We start from the raw sequence: 12,440 nt of genomic DNA on the forward strand, positions 1-12,440 counted from the left end.
AATCCATTTCCTTTCAATTACCCATTATATTTCCTGAGGTTTCAACATCAAATTTAGGACTTTCATGGTAGAAATTAGGAATTTTGGTAGAATTGGGGATTTTTGTAAAATTAAGATTTAGTCCTCGAATTGAGGTCGGATTTCAAAACAAATAACATAACCGGGCTCGGGGGTGAATGGATAATCGGGTTTTGGTCCGAACTCAGGTTTTGACCAAGTGGGCCTAGGGTTTACTTTTGTTGACTTTTTCAAAAATAATTAAAATTGAACCTCTTTTATTTGTGGGTAGTTTCTAAAACTTATTTTGAATCATTTGGTCAATAATTTGCAATATTTAGTTAGTTTGGAGGCTTGTTCAAAAGGAAAGGTCGTGGTTGATTGATTGCTAGAGTTGCGGAGTGAGGTAAGTATTAGGTTTAACCTTGATTTGAGGGAATTAAGGAACCTTGAACTACGTGTTATGTGAATTATATGGGAAATGGCATATATGCGGGGTGACGAGTGTATATACACCGTTATTATACTTGCTTCCATATTTTTGTTACTTCATGATATATCTTGTTTCATGCCTTAATTGCTACATGCTTTATTGATTTCTATGTCATAATTGTTACTTGTCACTTAGCTATTCTTCTATTAAATTGTCCACCCCTTCCATGATTCCATGCTTGTTTGCTACTTGTCTCTACTTGCTTTACTTGCATATCTAAATTATCATATGTCTTAGTTGCCTTATAGTCCTGTAATATTTGTTGCTTTATATAACGTGGTTTCACTTGTATGAGTTGTCTAATTGATAGATACCGATGAGTTGGTAAGGTTGAGACATTCGATTTATTAGAGATTCTTTGATTATTATATGATTCTACATTGCCTTATATATTTACTCTCTTGATGTAGAAATTCTTGTAAATTTTGATTGTTGAATTACTATTGTTGATTGAAATTATTTGGGGAGCGGGTTGCACGCTGCAACGGAAATTGAAAGGTAATGGATTGATATGGTGGAATAAGGACAGATTATGATATTGACAGATGATGATATGGTGGGATCGGGTTTCTCGCCACAACGGATTGTATATATTGTAATTATTTGTGATTGTTAGATTTGCCTCGGTATTTTGAGATGAGTTTATGAGACTTGTTATTCTGGTCTCTCTGGTAGTTGAATTTCGAGTTTGTTTTTATGAGTTAACTATTTTGTTTCCATTTTATGTCTTTTTTATTATTATTATTATTGTGTACATGTTATTGTAAGTGACACACCTTAGCCTCGTCACTATTTCATCTGGATTAGGCTCGGTACTTACAAAGTACATGGGGTCGGTTGTACTCATACTACACTCTGCACTTCTTCAGATATCGGAGATGGTCCCAACAGCGCAGAGTGAGATTGCTCGGATCTAGCTATCAATGGAGATTTGAGGTATAGTTGTATGACGTCCACAGCCCTGAAGTCCCATTTTATGTCATCTTAGCTATTTAGTTTGATTCAGACATTTATGTTTTATTCAAACTATTATCTGTAGTACTCTAGACGCTCATGTATTAGTAACACCAGTTTCTTGGATTGTATCTAGATTACGTTGTTTATTAGTTTATCACCCTGTTTTAGACTATTTAGTTTTATTGTTATCATTTAATTTGAATTGTTAATAGTGGTTTATAATTATAGCTAATGTTGGCTTGCCTAGCTAGTGAAATGTTAAGCGCCATCACGGTCCGGAGGGTGGGAATTCTTGGTCGTGACAATGTGTTACATGATGGTATTGTCTTGAATCATAAGAAGTTCACTTTTGATTTACTCCAAGAATATGTTTGCTTGGAAGTTCATTCTGTTGTCAGCCCATTGGAATTGAATCAGAAACTTAAAGTTGATGTTGGGGATCTCTTACCTAATCCTGAGAAATACAGAATCCTTGTGGGAAAATTATTATTTTTTTACTCACACCCGACCTGATATTTGCTTTAGTGATTAGTATCTGAGCCAATTTATGTAGACTCCCAGGCTTCCTCACATGATTTTTTCTCTTCATTTGCTTAGATATCTCAAGGGTACTCCTGACTTTGGTCTCTTTTGCTCTAACTCTGCTGATTTTTCTCTCAAGGCTTACTCTAACAGTGATTGGGCAGCTTGCCCCGACACTCGCAAATCTGTATCTAGCCTTTGCATCTTCTTGGGTGATAGTCTTGTTGGCTGGAAGTCGAAGAAACAACCTGTGATTTCTCTTTTTTCAGCTGAAGCTGACTATAGAGTTGTTAGTAAAGTTGTTGCTGAATTGGTTTGACTATCCAGATTATTGCATGCTCTTACTATTTCTGTTTCATTTCCTATCTCTGTCTTCTGTGATAATATGGCAGCTATTCACATTACTAAAAATCATGTGTTCCATGGGCGCACTAAACATACTGAAGTGGACTGTCATTTCATCCGAAGCAAATTGACAGAAGGATTTATCCAGTTGTCGCATGTTTCCACCTCTGACCAGCTGGCAGATGTGTTCACCAAGCCACTTACTGGTGTACTCCATCATTCCTTTCTTGGCAAGTTGAAGGTTGTTTCTCCCTCCAACTTGAAGGGGGGGTGTTGGGCCACCGGCTTACACCAATTCAGGCCTAAAGCAGCACACTTGAGTTGGCTCGGCTATTTATTTTGTAATTAGCCTTTTGTACTAGTTAGCCATTCTTTGTTAATATAGTGTAGTGGTTATTCATTTAGTAGTTAGTATTGAGATACATACTAATTGAACATAGACTAAGCTGAGGGACCTATGTATAAAGATTAGAAAGTTAGAGGTGGGCTGTTATAAAAGGCCCACCCTCACGTGTATTTGTGCTTCTTCTTCTTAAGAGAAAATACAGAGCTTCTTCTTCATCTCTTTTCTCTCTATCTCCACTGTAGATCTCTCACTAGATTCACTGGTATGCTGCATTATTTTATAGATTCAATCAATTTTATCATGGTATCAGAGCGGCGATCCTGATTTCATCGAGATTCAGGAAAAATACAGAAGATCGGAGCTCCAACGAAGTTGAATTTCAGAAAGCTGTGGTGGAAAACGAAGTTGCATCTCTAGATCACAATCATCCATTGTTTCTACAACCCTCAGATGCTCCAGGACTCGTCCTAATATGGCTCAAACTCACAGGGCCAGATAACTATGCTCTGTGGAGTAGAGTGATAAAATTAGCGCTCCGGGGGAAAAGTAAGCTACGGTTTGTGGACGAAACTTGTGTGAAAAGTATGTACAGAGGAGAATTGGCTGAACAATAGGAAAAATATAATACGATCATGTTGTCATAGATTGGGAGCATTGTATCAAGTGAATTGATGTCGAGCATTATTTATGCCTCTAATGCAAGGAAAGTGTGGAATGATTTCTAGGAGAGATTTGATCGATCAGATTTGACGAGGATTTATCACCTCTGGACAGCTATCGCAACCCTAAGGCAAGGCACTGACTTTGTCACTAGATATTTTTCAAAAATGAAGGACTTGTGGGATAAATTAGATGTGTTAGTACCACTATCTTCGTGTGATTGTGAAGAATCTCGACCCTCAGTGGAACACCTAAGATCTCAACGTTTATTGCAATTTCTTATGGGGCTATATGAAAGTTATAGCAACATAAGGAGCAATGTGATAGCTAGGAGGCATGTTGTGACTGTTAATGAAGCCTATGCCATAGTGACTCAAGAGGAATGTCAGAGATCTTTGGGTGTTGTTGATGCGCATAGAGAAGCACTCACCATGTTAGCAGGGAAAGGCCAAGACTTTAGAGCAAGAAAGCCTGGAGTCATTTGTGAGCATTGTGGATATAAAGGATATCTTAAGGAAAATTGGTTCAAAATAATTGGATATCCAACTGACTTTAAGAGCAAGAGAAATAATCAGCCTACAGGAGGAAAGGTATATGCTAACAATGTGAATATGAATGCAAATAGTGAGGAAGGGAAACCAATGAATGTGCGGATACAAGGAGCATGACAGCTTTTTACAGAAGAACAGTATCAACAGCTGGTGAGGTTGCTGTCCAAACAAACAACTGTAGAAAGTTCTAATAATTTTGCAGGTATAGTCTCTCTGTTATCTGATGCAGGTATGTGTAATTGGGTAATAGATACGGGGGCAACACATCATGTCACACACTGTAAGAATATTCTAAACAATGTTAGAAGGGCGGATGACCAAGGGAAACATGGAGTACAACTTCCTACTGGAAGCAAATCTCAAATAACTCACACAGGAGAGGCCTCCATATTAGGCAATAAGACAGTAAAAAATGTCTTATATGTGCCAGATTTTAAATTTAACCTATTGTCAGTATCTAAACTCATAAAGGATCTCTGTTGCTCAGCCACATTCTTCCCTGATTTCTGTATATTACAGGATCTCTACAGTGGCAGGGTGATGGGGATTGGTAGAGAGAACAATAGTTTGAACTTGCTTAAGGAGAACATAATAGTGGCAGTTGCAGGAGTTTTTCTGAGAAAGGGAGAAGAAACTGAACTTTGGCATTTAAGGTTAGGACATGCTTCAATGAAGGCAATGCAGCATATTCCAAAGTTACAGAATAAAGTTGATGTGTAGGTACAAGAGGACTGTCAAATATGTCCACTAGCTAAACAGTGTAGGCTAAAATTTCCTGTTAGTAGTACTAGTTCTACTGGAATTTTTCAATTTGTTCACTTAGATGTTTGGGGACCTCACAGAGTACCTACATATGATAGAAAGCATTACTTTGTTGCCATTGTTGATGACTATAGTAGGTACACTTGGGTGTGTTTGATTCAGTCAAAAATGGAAGTACTAGTTGTAATAAAGAACTTTGTTGCAATGATTCAAAATTAGTTTGGTATGATTATCAAGGTATTAAGGTCAGATGATGGTACTGAGTTTTATAGTTCTCAATGTAATAAACTGTTGGCTTTCTTGGGAATAATCCATCAGAGTAGTTGCCCATACACCCCTCAATAGAATGGTACAGTTGAAATAAAGCATAGACATATATTGGAAATGGCAAGAGCATTGAAGTTCCAAAGCTCAGTGCCAATAAGGTTTTGGGGGGATTGTATAAGAACAACTGCCTATCTGATAAACAAATTGCCCACAGGAGTATTGCAGGGGAAGTGTCCATATGAAGTGTTGCATGAAAAACCAGCAAAAATAGACCATCTAAGAGTATTTGGATGTCTTTGTTTTACAAGCAATTTACCTGGAAGAGATAAATTTGCACCAAGGGCAAGGAGATCCATTCTCATTGGCTATTCAGAAACACAAAAAGGGTATAGGCTGTATGATCTAGAAAGCAGAAGAATATTTGTCAGTAGAGATGTAACATTCAGAGAGCATATTTTTCCTTTCAAGGAAGGAATGCAAATTGAAGAAGAAGAAGGAGAAGACCTCTTCCCAAATACTACACCATCAATTGTTCCAACTGACCTTATGCCTGACCAACATGCTCTTCATTTAACTACTGAAGAGCAGCTTCCAAATGAGGCAGTAACAATAGTAGATTCGGAAACCACACCAGCAGTAGCTGATTCTGAACAAGCAGCCTCCATTGAATAAGCAACAGTAGATGATTCTGAACCAGCTGTGAGTCCAATAGCAGAGACTGATGATGTTGAGGATCAAACAGACACAAGCCAACTACCTGATGATGCTTTGCATACTAGAAAATCCAACAGTGTTTCAAGACCCTCTATTTGACTAAAAGATTACATTACCACATGCAAATCACAGTCCAAGCCACACTGTATCTCTAACTCTATATCCTACAGTCATTTATCTAACAATTACCAAGCCTATTTAGGAGTGTTTGCAGCAAAAGTTGAACCTAAATCCTTCAAGGAAGCATGAAGGAACAAGAACTGGATAGAAGCAATGTCACAAGAAATTAAGGCTCTTGAGGTCAATGCTACTTGGGAGATAGTTGACTTACGAGTAGGTAAGTGAGCAATAGGATCTAAATGGGTGTTCAAGATAAAGTACAAAGCAAATGGGAAAATAGAGAGATACAAAGATAGATTAGTGGCAAAGGGTTATACTCAACAAGAAGGTTTGTATTATCATGAAACTCTCTCTACGGTGGCAAAGATGGTAACTCTGAAGACAGTGATCAGCATTGCAGCATCAAGAGGTTGGACTTTGATCCAAATGGATGTGAACAATGCATTTTTGCAAGGAAGCCTCTATGATTGTCTACATGGACTTACCTCAGGGTTTACAGAAACAAGGGGAGAAAAAGGTGTACAAACTACTCAAATCTCTATATGGTCTTAAACAGGCCTCAAGACAATGGAACATTAAACTTACTGAAGCTTTAGTGAAAGGTGGTTACTCTCAAAGTGCTCATGATCACTCTCTATTCACTAAGAAAACAGGTCCTCACATTGTTATAATCCAGGAGTATGTGGATGATTTTCTTATGACTAGAAGCAATATAGAACTGATAGAGGAGGCAAAACAGACTCTACACAGCTCCTTTAAGGTGAAGGACCTAGGAGAACTTCGTTATTTCCTTGGCATAGAAGTTCTGAGATCAAAGGAAGGGATACTGCTCACTCAAAGAAAGTATGCTTTACAATTGATCTCAGAAGCTGGACTTGCAGCAGCCAAACCAATCTTTACTCCCATTGAACTGAATCAGAAATTGACTACCATGGACTATGACAAGCATGTAGGAGTCAAGGGGTATGAGGAATTGGAAGACATTGGAAGCTATCAAAGACTTATTGGGAAGCTACTCTACCTAACCATTACTAGACCAGGCCTTAGCTTTGCAGTTCAAGTACATAGCCAATTTATGCAACACCCCAAACAATCACATTAGGATGCAGCATTGCGTGTGGTCGGATATGTGAAATCAGCTCCAGGGCTTGGAATTTTGCTATGTACTGGTCCTATCAACAGCATATCTGCTTATTATGATTCTGACTGGGCCTCCTGCCCAAACACCAGGAGATCAGTCATAGGATACATCATCAAGTTGGGTGATTCTCTACTTTCCTGGAAGTCTAAGAAACAGCAAACTGTGAGTCAAAATTCTGCAGAGGCTGAATACAGAAGTCTAGCAGCAGCAGCAGAAGAAATTACATGGTTTCTAGGACTGTTGAAGGAGCTTCAAGTTCATGTCCATCAACCAGTTCCTCTGCATTGTGACAGTAAGGCTGCTTTACAAATAGCAGCTAATCCATCTTTCATGAAAGAACCAAACACATTGAAATAGATTTCCATTTTGTTCGAGAAAAAATCAAGGCTGGACAATTGACACCGCAATACATTCCTACCAGTCTACAACAGGCTGACCTTATGACCAAGGGTCTAGGATCAGCACAACATTATTTTCTCTTGTCCAAGCTTAGTGCGCTTGATGTATTTCACCCACCAGCTTGAAGGGGAGTATTGAGATACATACTAATTGTACATAGACTAAGTTGAGGGACCTATGTGTAAAGATTAGAAAGTTAGAGGTGGGCTGTTATAAAAGGCCCACCCTCACGTGTATTTGGGCTTATTCTTCTTAAGAGAAAATACAGAGCTTCTTCTTCATCTCTTTTCTCTCTATCTCCACTGTAGATCTCTCACTAGATTCACTGGCATGTTGCATTATTGTATAGATTCAATCAATTTTATCAGTTAGCCAATTTTACATTGTAAAATATAAATAGAAGAGGCCCCGGTTGTTAATAGTTGGCCGATTATTTTCTCATTCTCTCTCCTCGTCTATTCTCTCTGATGAAGAATATTCTAGAAAAGCCTAACCTCCATTAACGATTTTTCCTCTTCCGATCCATTTTCACTAGTTTAACATCAACATTGTAAATGGCCATAAAGCCTCATTCTCTCCCGCAATCAGACAATCAATATTTAAAACATACCACAACATCAAAGCAGTATATGTAACGGAGAAGACAGGGGGATGAAGACATAAAATAGTAGTAGTAGTATATATAACCTCCTACTACTACACAAAATAGTAGTAGTAGTAATATATATATATATATATATATATATATATATATATATATATATATATATATTAGAACTTCCACGGGATACCAATAACCATGTGACACTTATGGTGATACTTAAAGAAAACCATAAGGATAAAGCAGACTTTTTTCCTTTTCGTAATTTGTCTGGGATGTTGCTGCGGGAGAGGGTTGAGTTTTTTCTTTAATCTATCAATGGGTTTGGTAATTGAAAAAAAAGAGGTTTTTAATTTTGCTGTATCGGTCGGGTCGGGTCAGGTCGGGTCGGGTCCTTTCAATTGGGTCGAATATTTTATTTTTAAAATGGGTTAATGCTTCAGAAAGATTTGGATTTTCGACATTATGCCTTTTTAGTTACAACGGTAAAAGTTTTATAATTTTTACGTTATAAATAAAGTTATGTGACTTTGATAAAAAAAAAATATAGGTTATATGACTATTTATATAATTTACCCGGAAGATGAACCCCTTTTCTAAATTGGGATTTTATGTTTCTCGACGAATCTTTTGCAAATGGTAAAAAACAAAATCCTAAAGAAGAGAAAGTTGGAAGTCTAAGTAATACTATACAATATCTGTATTCGACTAAGACAAACAGAGCATTTTATGGAGTAATGATGTTCTCAAATTTGTACTAGAATATAGGAGTGAGAATTTCCACACAAAATTTCATACTTTCAACACTCGAATTAAAACTTCATATTAGTAAGTCTCTAAAGGGGCTTGCAATAACGAAGAATGTAAACACCTTATGGCTCGTTTGGTGATAATTAATTCCGGGTTAAATTTAAGATGAGTTTATCCCATATTTGGTTGGAATAAAATCGTAGTATAACTAATTCTGGGATTAGTTATCCCGGGATTGTAGTGTTTTTTTATCTCTATGGAATAGTGAAATAACTAATCCCGAAATAATTAATCATGAGATAACTTGTTTTCCTGTCACGGCCCGAAAATCCTACTATCGGGACCATGATGGCACCTAACAATTCACTTTCTAGGCAAGCCAACATTAGAATAATTTATCCATTTTTAACAGTTCAACTTAAATAATAAATAAGAAACCGTAATAACTCAAATAAGTTCTGAAGTAAGAAGCGGAAAACATAATAACTGAAAACTCTACTACAACCCGAATCTGGTGTCACAAGTGCACGAGCTACTAGAATATTATAGATAAAGGTCTGAATAAAAGTAAAGTTGTCTAAAAGGAAAATACACAGCTAAGATAAAGTGGGAGGGGACTTTAGGACTGCGAACGCCGATCAGATGTACCTCAAGCCTCCCCGCTGATAGTCAACCTGAGCACGTTATTGACCGCCGTTGGGACCGACTCCAAAATCTGCACAAGAAGTGCAGAGTGTAGTATGAGTACAACCGACCCCATTTACTCTGTAAGTGTCGAGCCTAACCTCAACGAAGTAGTGACGAGACTAAGGTGGGTTACTCACAATATAACCTGTACGCAGTATAAAATAATGACAGGAAAGGAAAATACGAAAACGAAATAAGGCAGTTAACTTAAGAAAATAAATCAATCCTTTACGAAACCCAGTGAATGCCAGAAATACAAATCCGTAGAGTCTCGTTTGAAAGTACCGAAGCCAACACAACACAATAAAGAATAGAACACATAAACTGTTGCGGCGCGCAACCCGATTTGTAATGACCCGATCGATCATTTTGAGCATTTGCCTTTTGCTTGATAGTTTAGGGGCATGAGTAGCTCCGTATGATGTATTATGACTAGTGTGTATCGTCGGTTTGGTTTTCAGGTGATCCGGAGCTTGATTTGGAAGAACGAATTTCATCGTTGAAGCCTTAAGTTGGAAGAGTTGACTAAGTTTGACTTTCGTAAATTTGACCCCTGTTACGACCCAAAAACTTAGCATGTCGTGATGGCGTATAACGTGGTACTAGGCAAGACGACACTTCAAAATACTTTCACATTTTTAAATAAAAAATAAGAATAACACACGATTAAATCATCGAAACTCTCAAAATGGATAGAAAGTCTTAACCAATATAGAAATTCCCACAATCGGGGTGTCACTGAGTACATGAGCGTCTTACATCACAATTCTGGGAGTACGGTCTATAATAGTCTGAAACTAAATACATAAAGCGGAAAAATAGGGAAGGAGAGACAAGGTCTGCGAAATGTCAGGCAGCTACCTTGAAGTCTCCACACGATCAACTGCGCAAAGGAATCAACACCCACCGTGTCCGGAAATACCTGAATCTGCACACGAAGTGTAAGGTGTAGAGTGAGTACAACCAACTCAGTAAGTAACAAGACTAAATAAAGGACTGAAAATAGTAACGAGCTTAATAGTTATAGTTCAATTACAGTAAATTTCCACATAAGAAGGTAGGCATGCATCCAAGTTCGACAATTTAAGCCACAACAATTCATCCATGACAAGTTTAGATGAAACAGAATATAATATCTCTCAGAAATTACAATACGGTGATATATGACAGCTGAAGTACAATAGAAATGAAAGTCAAATTTATCCTCTCAAAGAAACAGTCACTCAGTCCTCCCATTCACTCCCACTTCACCATCACTCATTCCTCACAGTCGCTCATTCCTCTCAATTACTCAACACTCGGCACTCGCACTCGGTAGGTACATGCGCTCACTGGGGTGTGTACAGACTCCGGAGGGGCTCCTTCAGCCCATACACTATAACAAGCCAATCATGGCATAAATCAATGAAACATATTGCGGCGTGCATCCTGATCTCATAAATATCCTCACAATTAAGCCCTCGGCCTCACTCAGTCATCAACCTCTCCAGTCTCTCGGGATCTTAGAAATCATGATAATCAGCCCAAACGGCAATGACATGATACATCAATAACGAACAATAGAGACTGAGATGTAATATCTAAGTAAAACTGTGACTGAGTACAAAACAGTATTTTTAGCAGATAATTCAACATATACGCGACCTTTTTGGGTCTCTACAAAGCCAACACATAATCTAAACATGATTTCAAACATGATTTGTAGTTTAATTTCTCTAATACATGGAGAATGTACGGATAACAACAGATTATTCAACTACATAATTCCATTGAATTGACCAAATCACAATTTCTATGCACGCCCACACACCCATTATTTGTATCGGATTATCGGGGTAATGGATGGTGAATGGATTGAGATTTTATAATTAATGGCTTAACGGTTTGAGGGCGAATTACTCAATTTGCTTATCGGGTAAACCGTTAACTCGTTAAAAATTTTTATATTTATATTTTTATCCCCTATGTATATAAAGTACTACTGAGAAGTCACCAGTCACCAGAGCTTAGAAAATCTTTCAGCAGTTCTGCAACATAACTTAGATGCCTTCTGCAACGAAAATATCATCTAAGTTACTTAGATGCCTTAGAAGTTACGTTCCAACAAATTCAGACTATGTACTTGCAGCAGATTCAGACTATGTTGCCTTAGATGGCATTTGAACTAAGTAACTTAGATACCTTTGTAATAACCAAATAAAAAATAAGTGGAAACTAATAAAAAGTTAGAACTGCATCTGTATTATGTGAAGTAGTGATATAATTATTTTTTTTCATAGCAGAATTTTACCAGCTATATAATACAATTGTTTAATCAATACTTTCCAGAAAATATGCATGAAAATTGAGACAGTGCAAGCACAATTCCAAGATAGAACCAAAGAAGACATCAACACAACATCTCAAGATAGAACTAGAGAAAGAGATCTATGATAATGGCCAGAACTGGAAGTAATTTGTCGATCTCAGATGGTATTGATTTGAAACCATTTGGTATTGATCGAATGATTGTTCAAAAACGTTCTATTTAACTTAGCCGATAAACCGCCCGATAATCATTAATCTGATACCAATCCGCACGTTGTCTTATTGGCTAGCGGATTACTATATTTATAATTCGATAACTGATAAGCCGAACTATTAAGCGTAATTATCTGCCCGGTCCGCCCGATAAGCACCCCTACCACCGAGCTCCCAAAATTAATTTTGTGTTTTGAACTCAAACCCTCATTTTTTAAATTTAACATTGCTGCCCAGCTACTCTTAATCGCGAACGCGACCATCTTCCCGCGTTTGCGAAGCACAAAACAGTCTGCCTCTCTAATTTTCCTTACGCGAACGCGGAGACATCCACGCGAACGCGGAGACATCCCTCAAACCTACATGATCGCATCCCTCTTCACGCGATTGTAAAGAACAAATGCGTGACCCCAGCTTTTGCCTCCTATACCCTACGCGAACGCGACCTTAGCCACGCGTTCGCGAATCACAACATCCCACAACTACGTGATCGGAGCCTCCTTATCGCGAACGCGTAAAACAAAGTCCTCCACTACCCAGCTAAGCCTATGCGATCGTGGACCTTTCCACACGATCGCGTATAAGGATACTTGATCAGTGCACCAGAA

The 12,440-nt window shown here is 37.9% G+C and overlaps 2 protein-coding genes across 2 annotated transcripts; both read left to right on the forward strand.

Annotated features, from left to right (window-relative positions):
- The first annotated feature begins 1,702 nt into the window (after positions 1–1,702).
- LOC138894332 (uncharacterized mitochondrial protein AtMg00810-like) lies at positions 1,703–2,288 on the forward strand. The gene is made up of 2 exons (XM_070179021.1): positions 1,703–1,921; positions 2,001–2,288. The coding sequence occupies exons 1-2, from the start codon at positions 1,703–1,705 to the stop codon at positions 2,286–2,288; spliced, it is 507 nt and encodes a 168-aa protein (XP_070035122.1).
- Positions 2,289–6,173: 3,885 nt separating this feature from the next.
- Positions 6,174–7,232, forward strand: LOC138894333 (uncharacterized mitochondrial protein AtMg00810-like). The gene is made up of 2 exons (XM_070179022.1): positions 6,174–6,794; positions 6,837–7,232. Exons 1-2 carry the CDS (start codon positions 6,174–6,176, stop codon positions 7,230–7,232), a joined length of 1,017 nt encoding a protein of 338 aa, XP_070035123.1.
- The last annotated feature ends 5,208 nt before the right edge of the window (positions 7,233–12,440 follow it).

This window comes from Nicotiana tomentosiformis, chromosome 6 (genome assembly GCF_000390325.3).
Source record: "Nicotiana tomentosiformis chromosome 6, ASM39032v3, whole genome shotgun sequence".
Classification (NCBI taxonomy): Eukaryota; Viridiplantae; Streptophyta; class Magnoliopsida; order Solanales; family Solanaceae; genus Nicotiana; species Nicotiana tomentosiformis.

Excerpts from the sequence above, each read along its gene's own strand:
- LOC138894332 (XM_070179021.1), top strand. The coding sequence starts at position 1,703 with ATGTTAAGCGCCATCACGGTCCGGAGGGTGGGAATTCTTGGTCGTGAC. Across the intron at positions 1,922-2,000 it reads CTGAGAAATACAGAATCCTT|ACTCCCAGGCTTCCTCACAT; the intron begins GTGGGAAAATTA and ends CAATTTATGTAG.
- LOC138894333 (XM_070179022.1), top strand. The coding sequence starts at position 6,174 with ATGCATTTTTGCAAGGAAGCCTCTATGATTGTCTACATGGACTTACCT. Across the intron at positions 6,795-6,836 it reads GCCTTAGCTTTGCAGTTCAA|GATGCAGCATTGCGTGTGGT; the intron begins GTACATAGCCAA and ends CAATCACATTAG.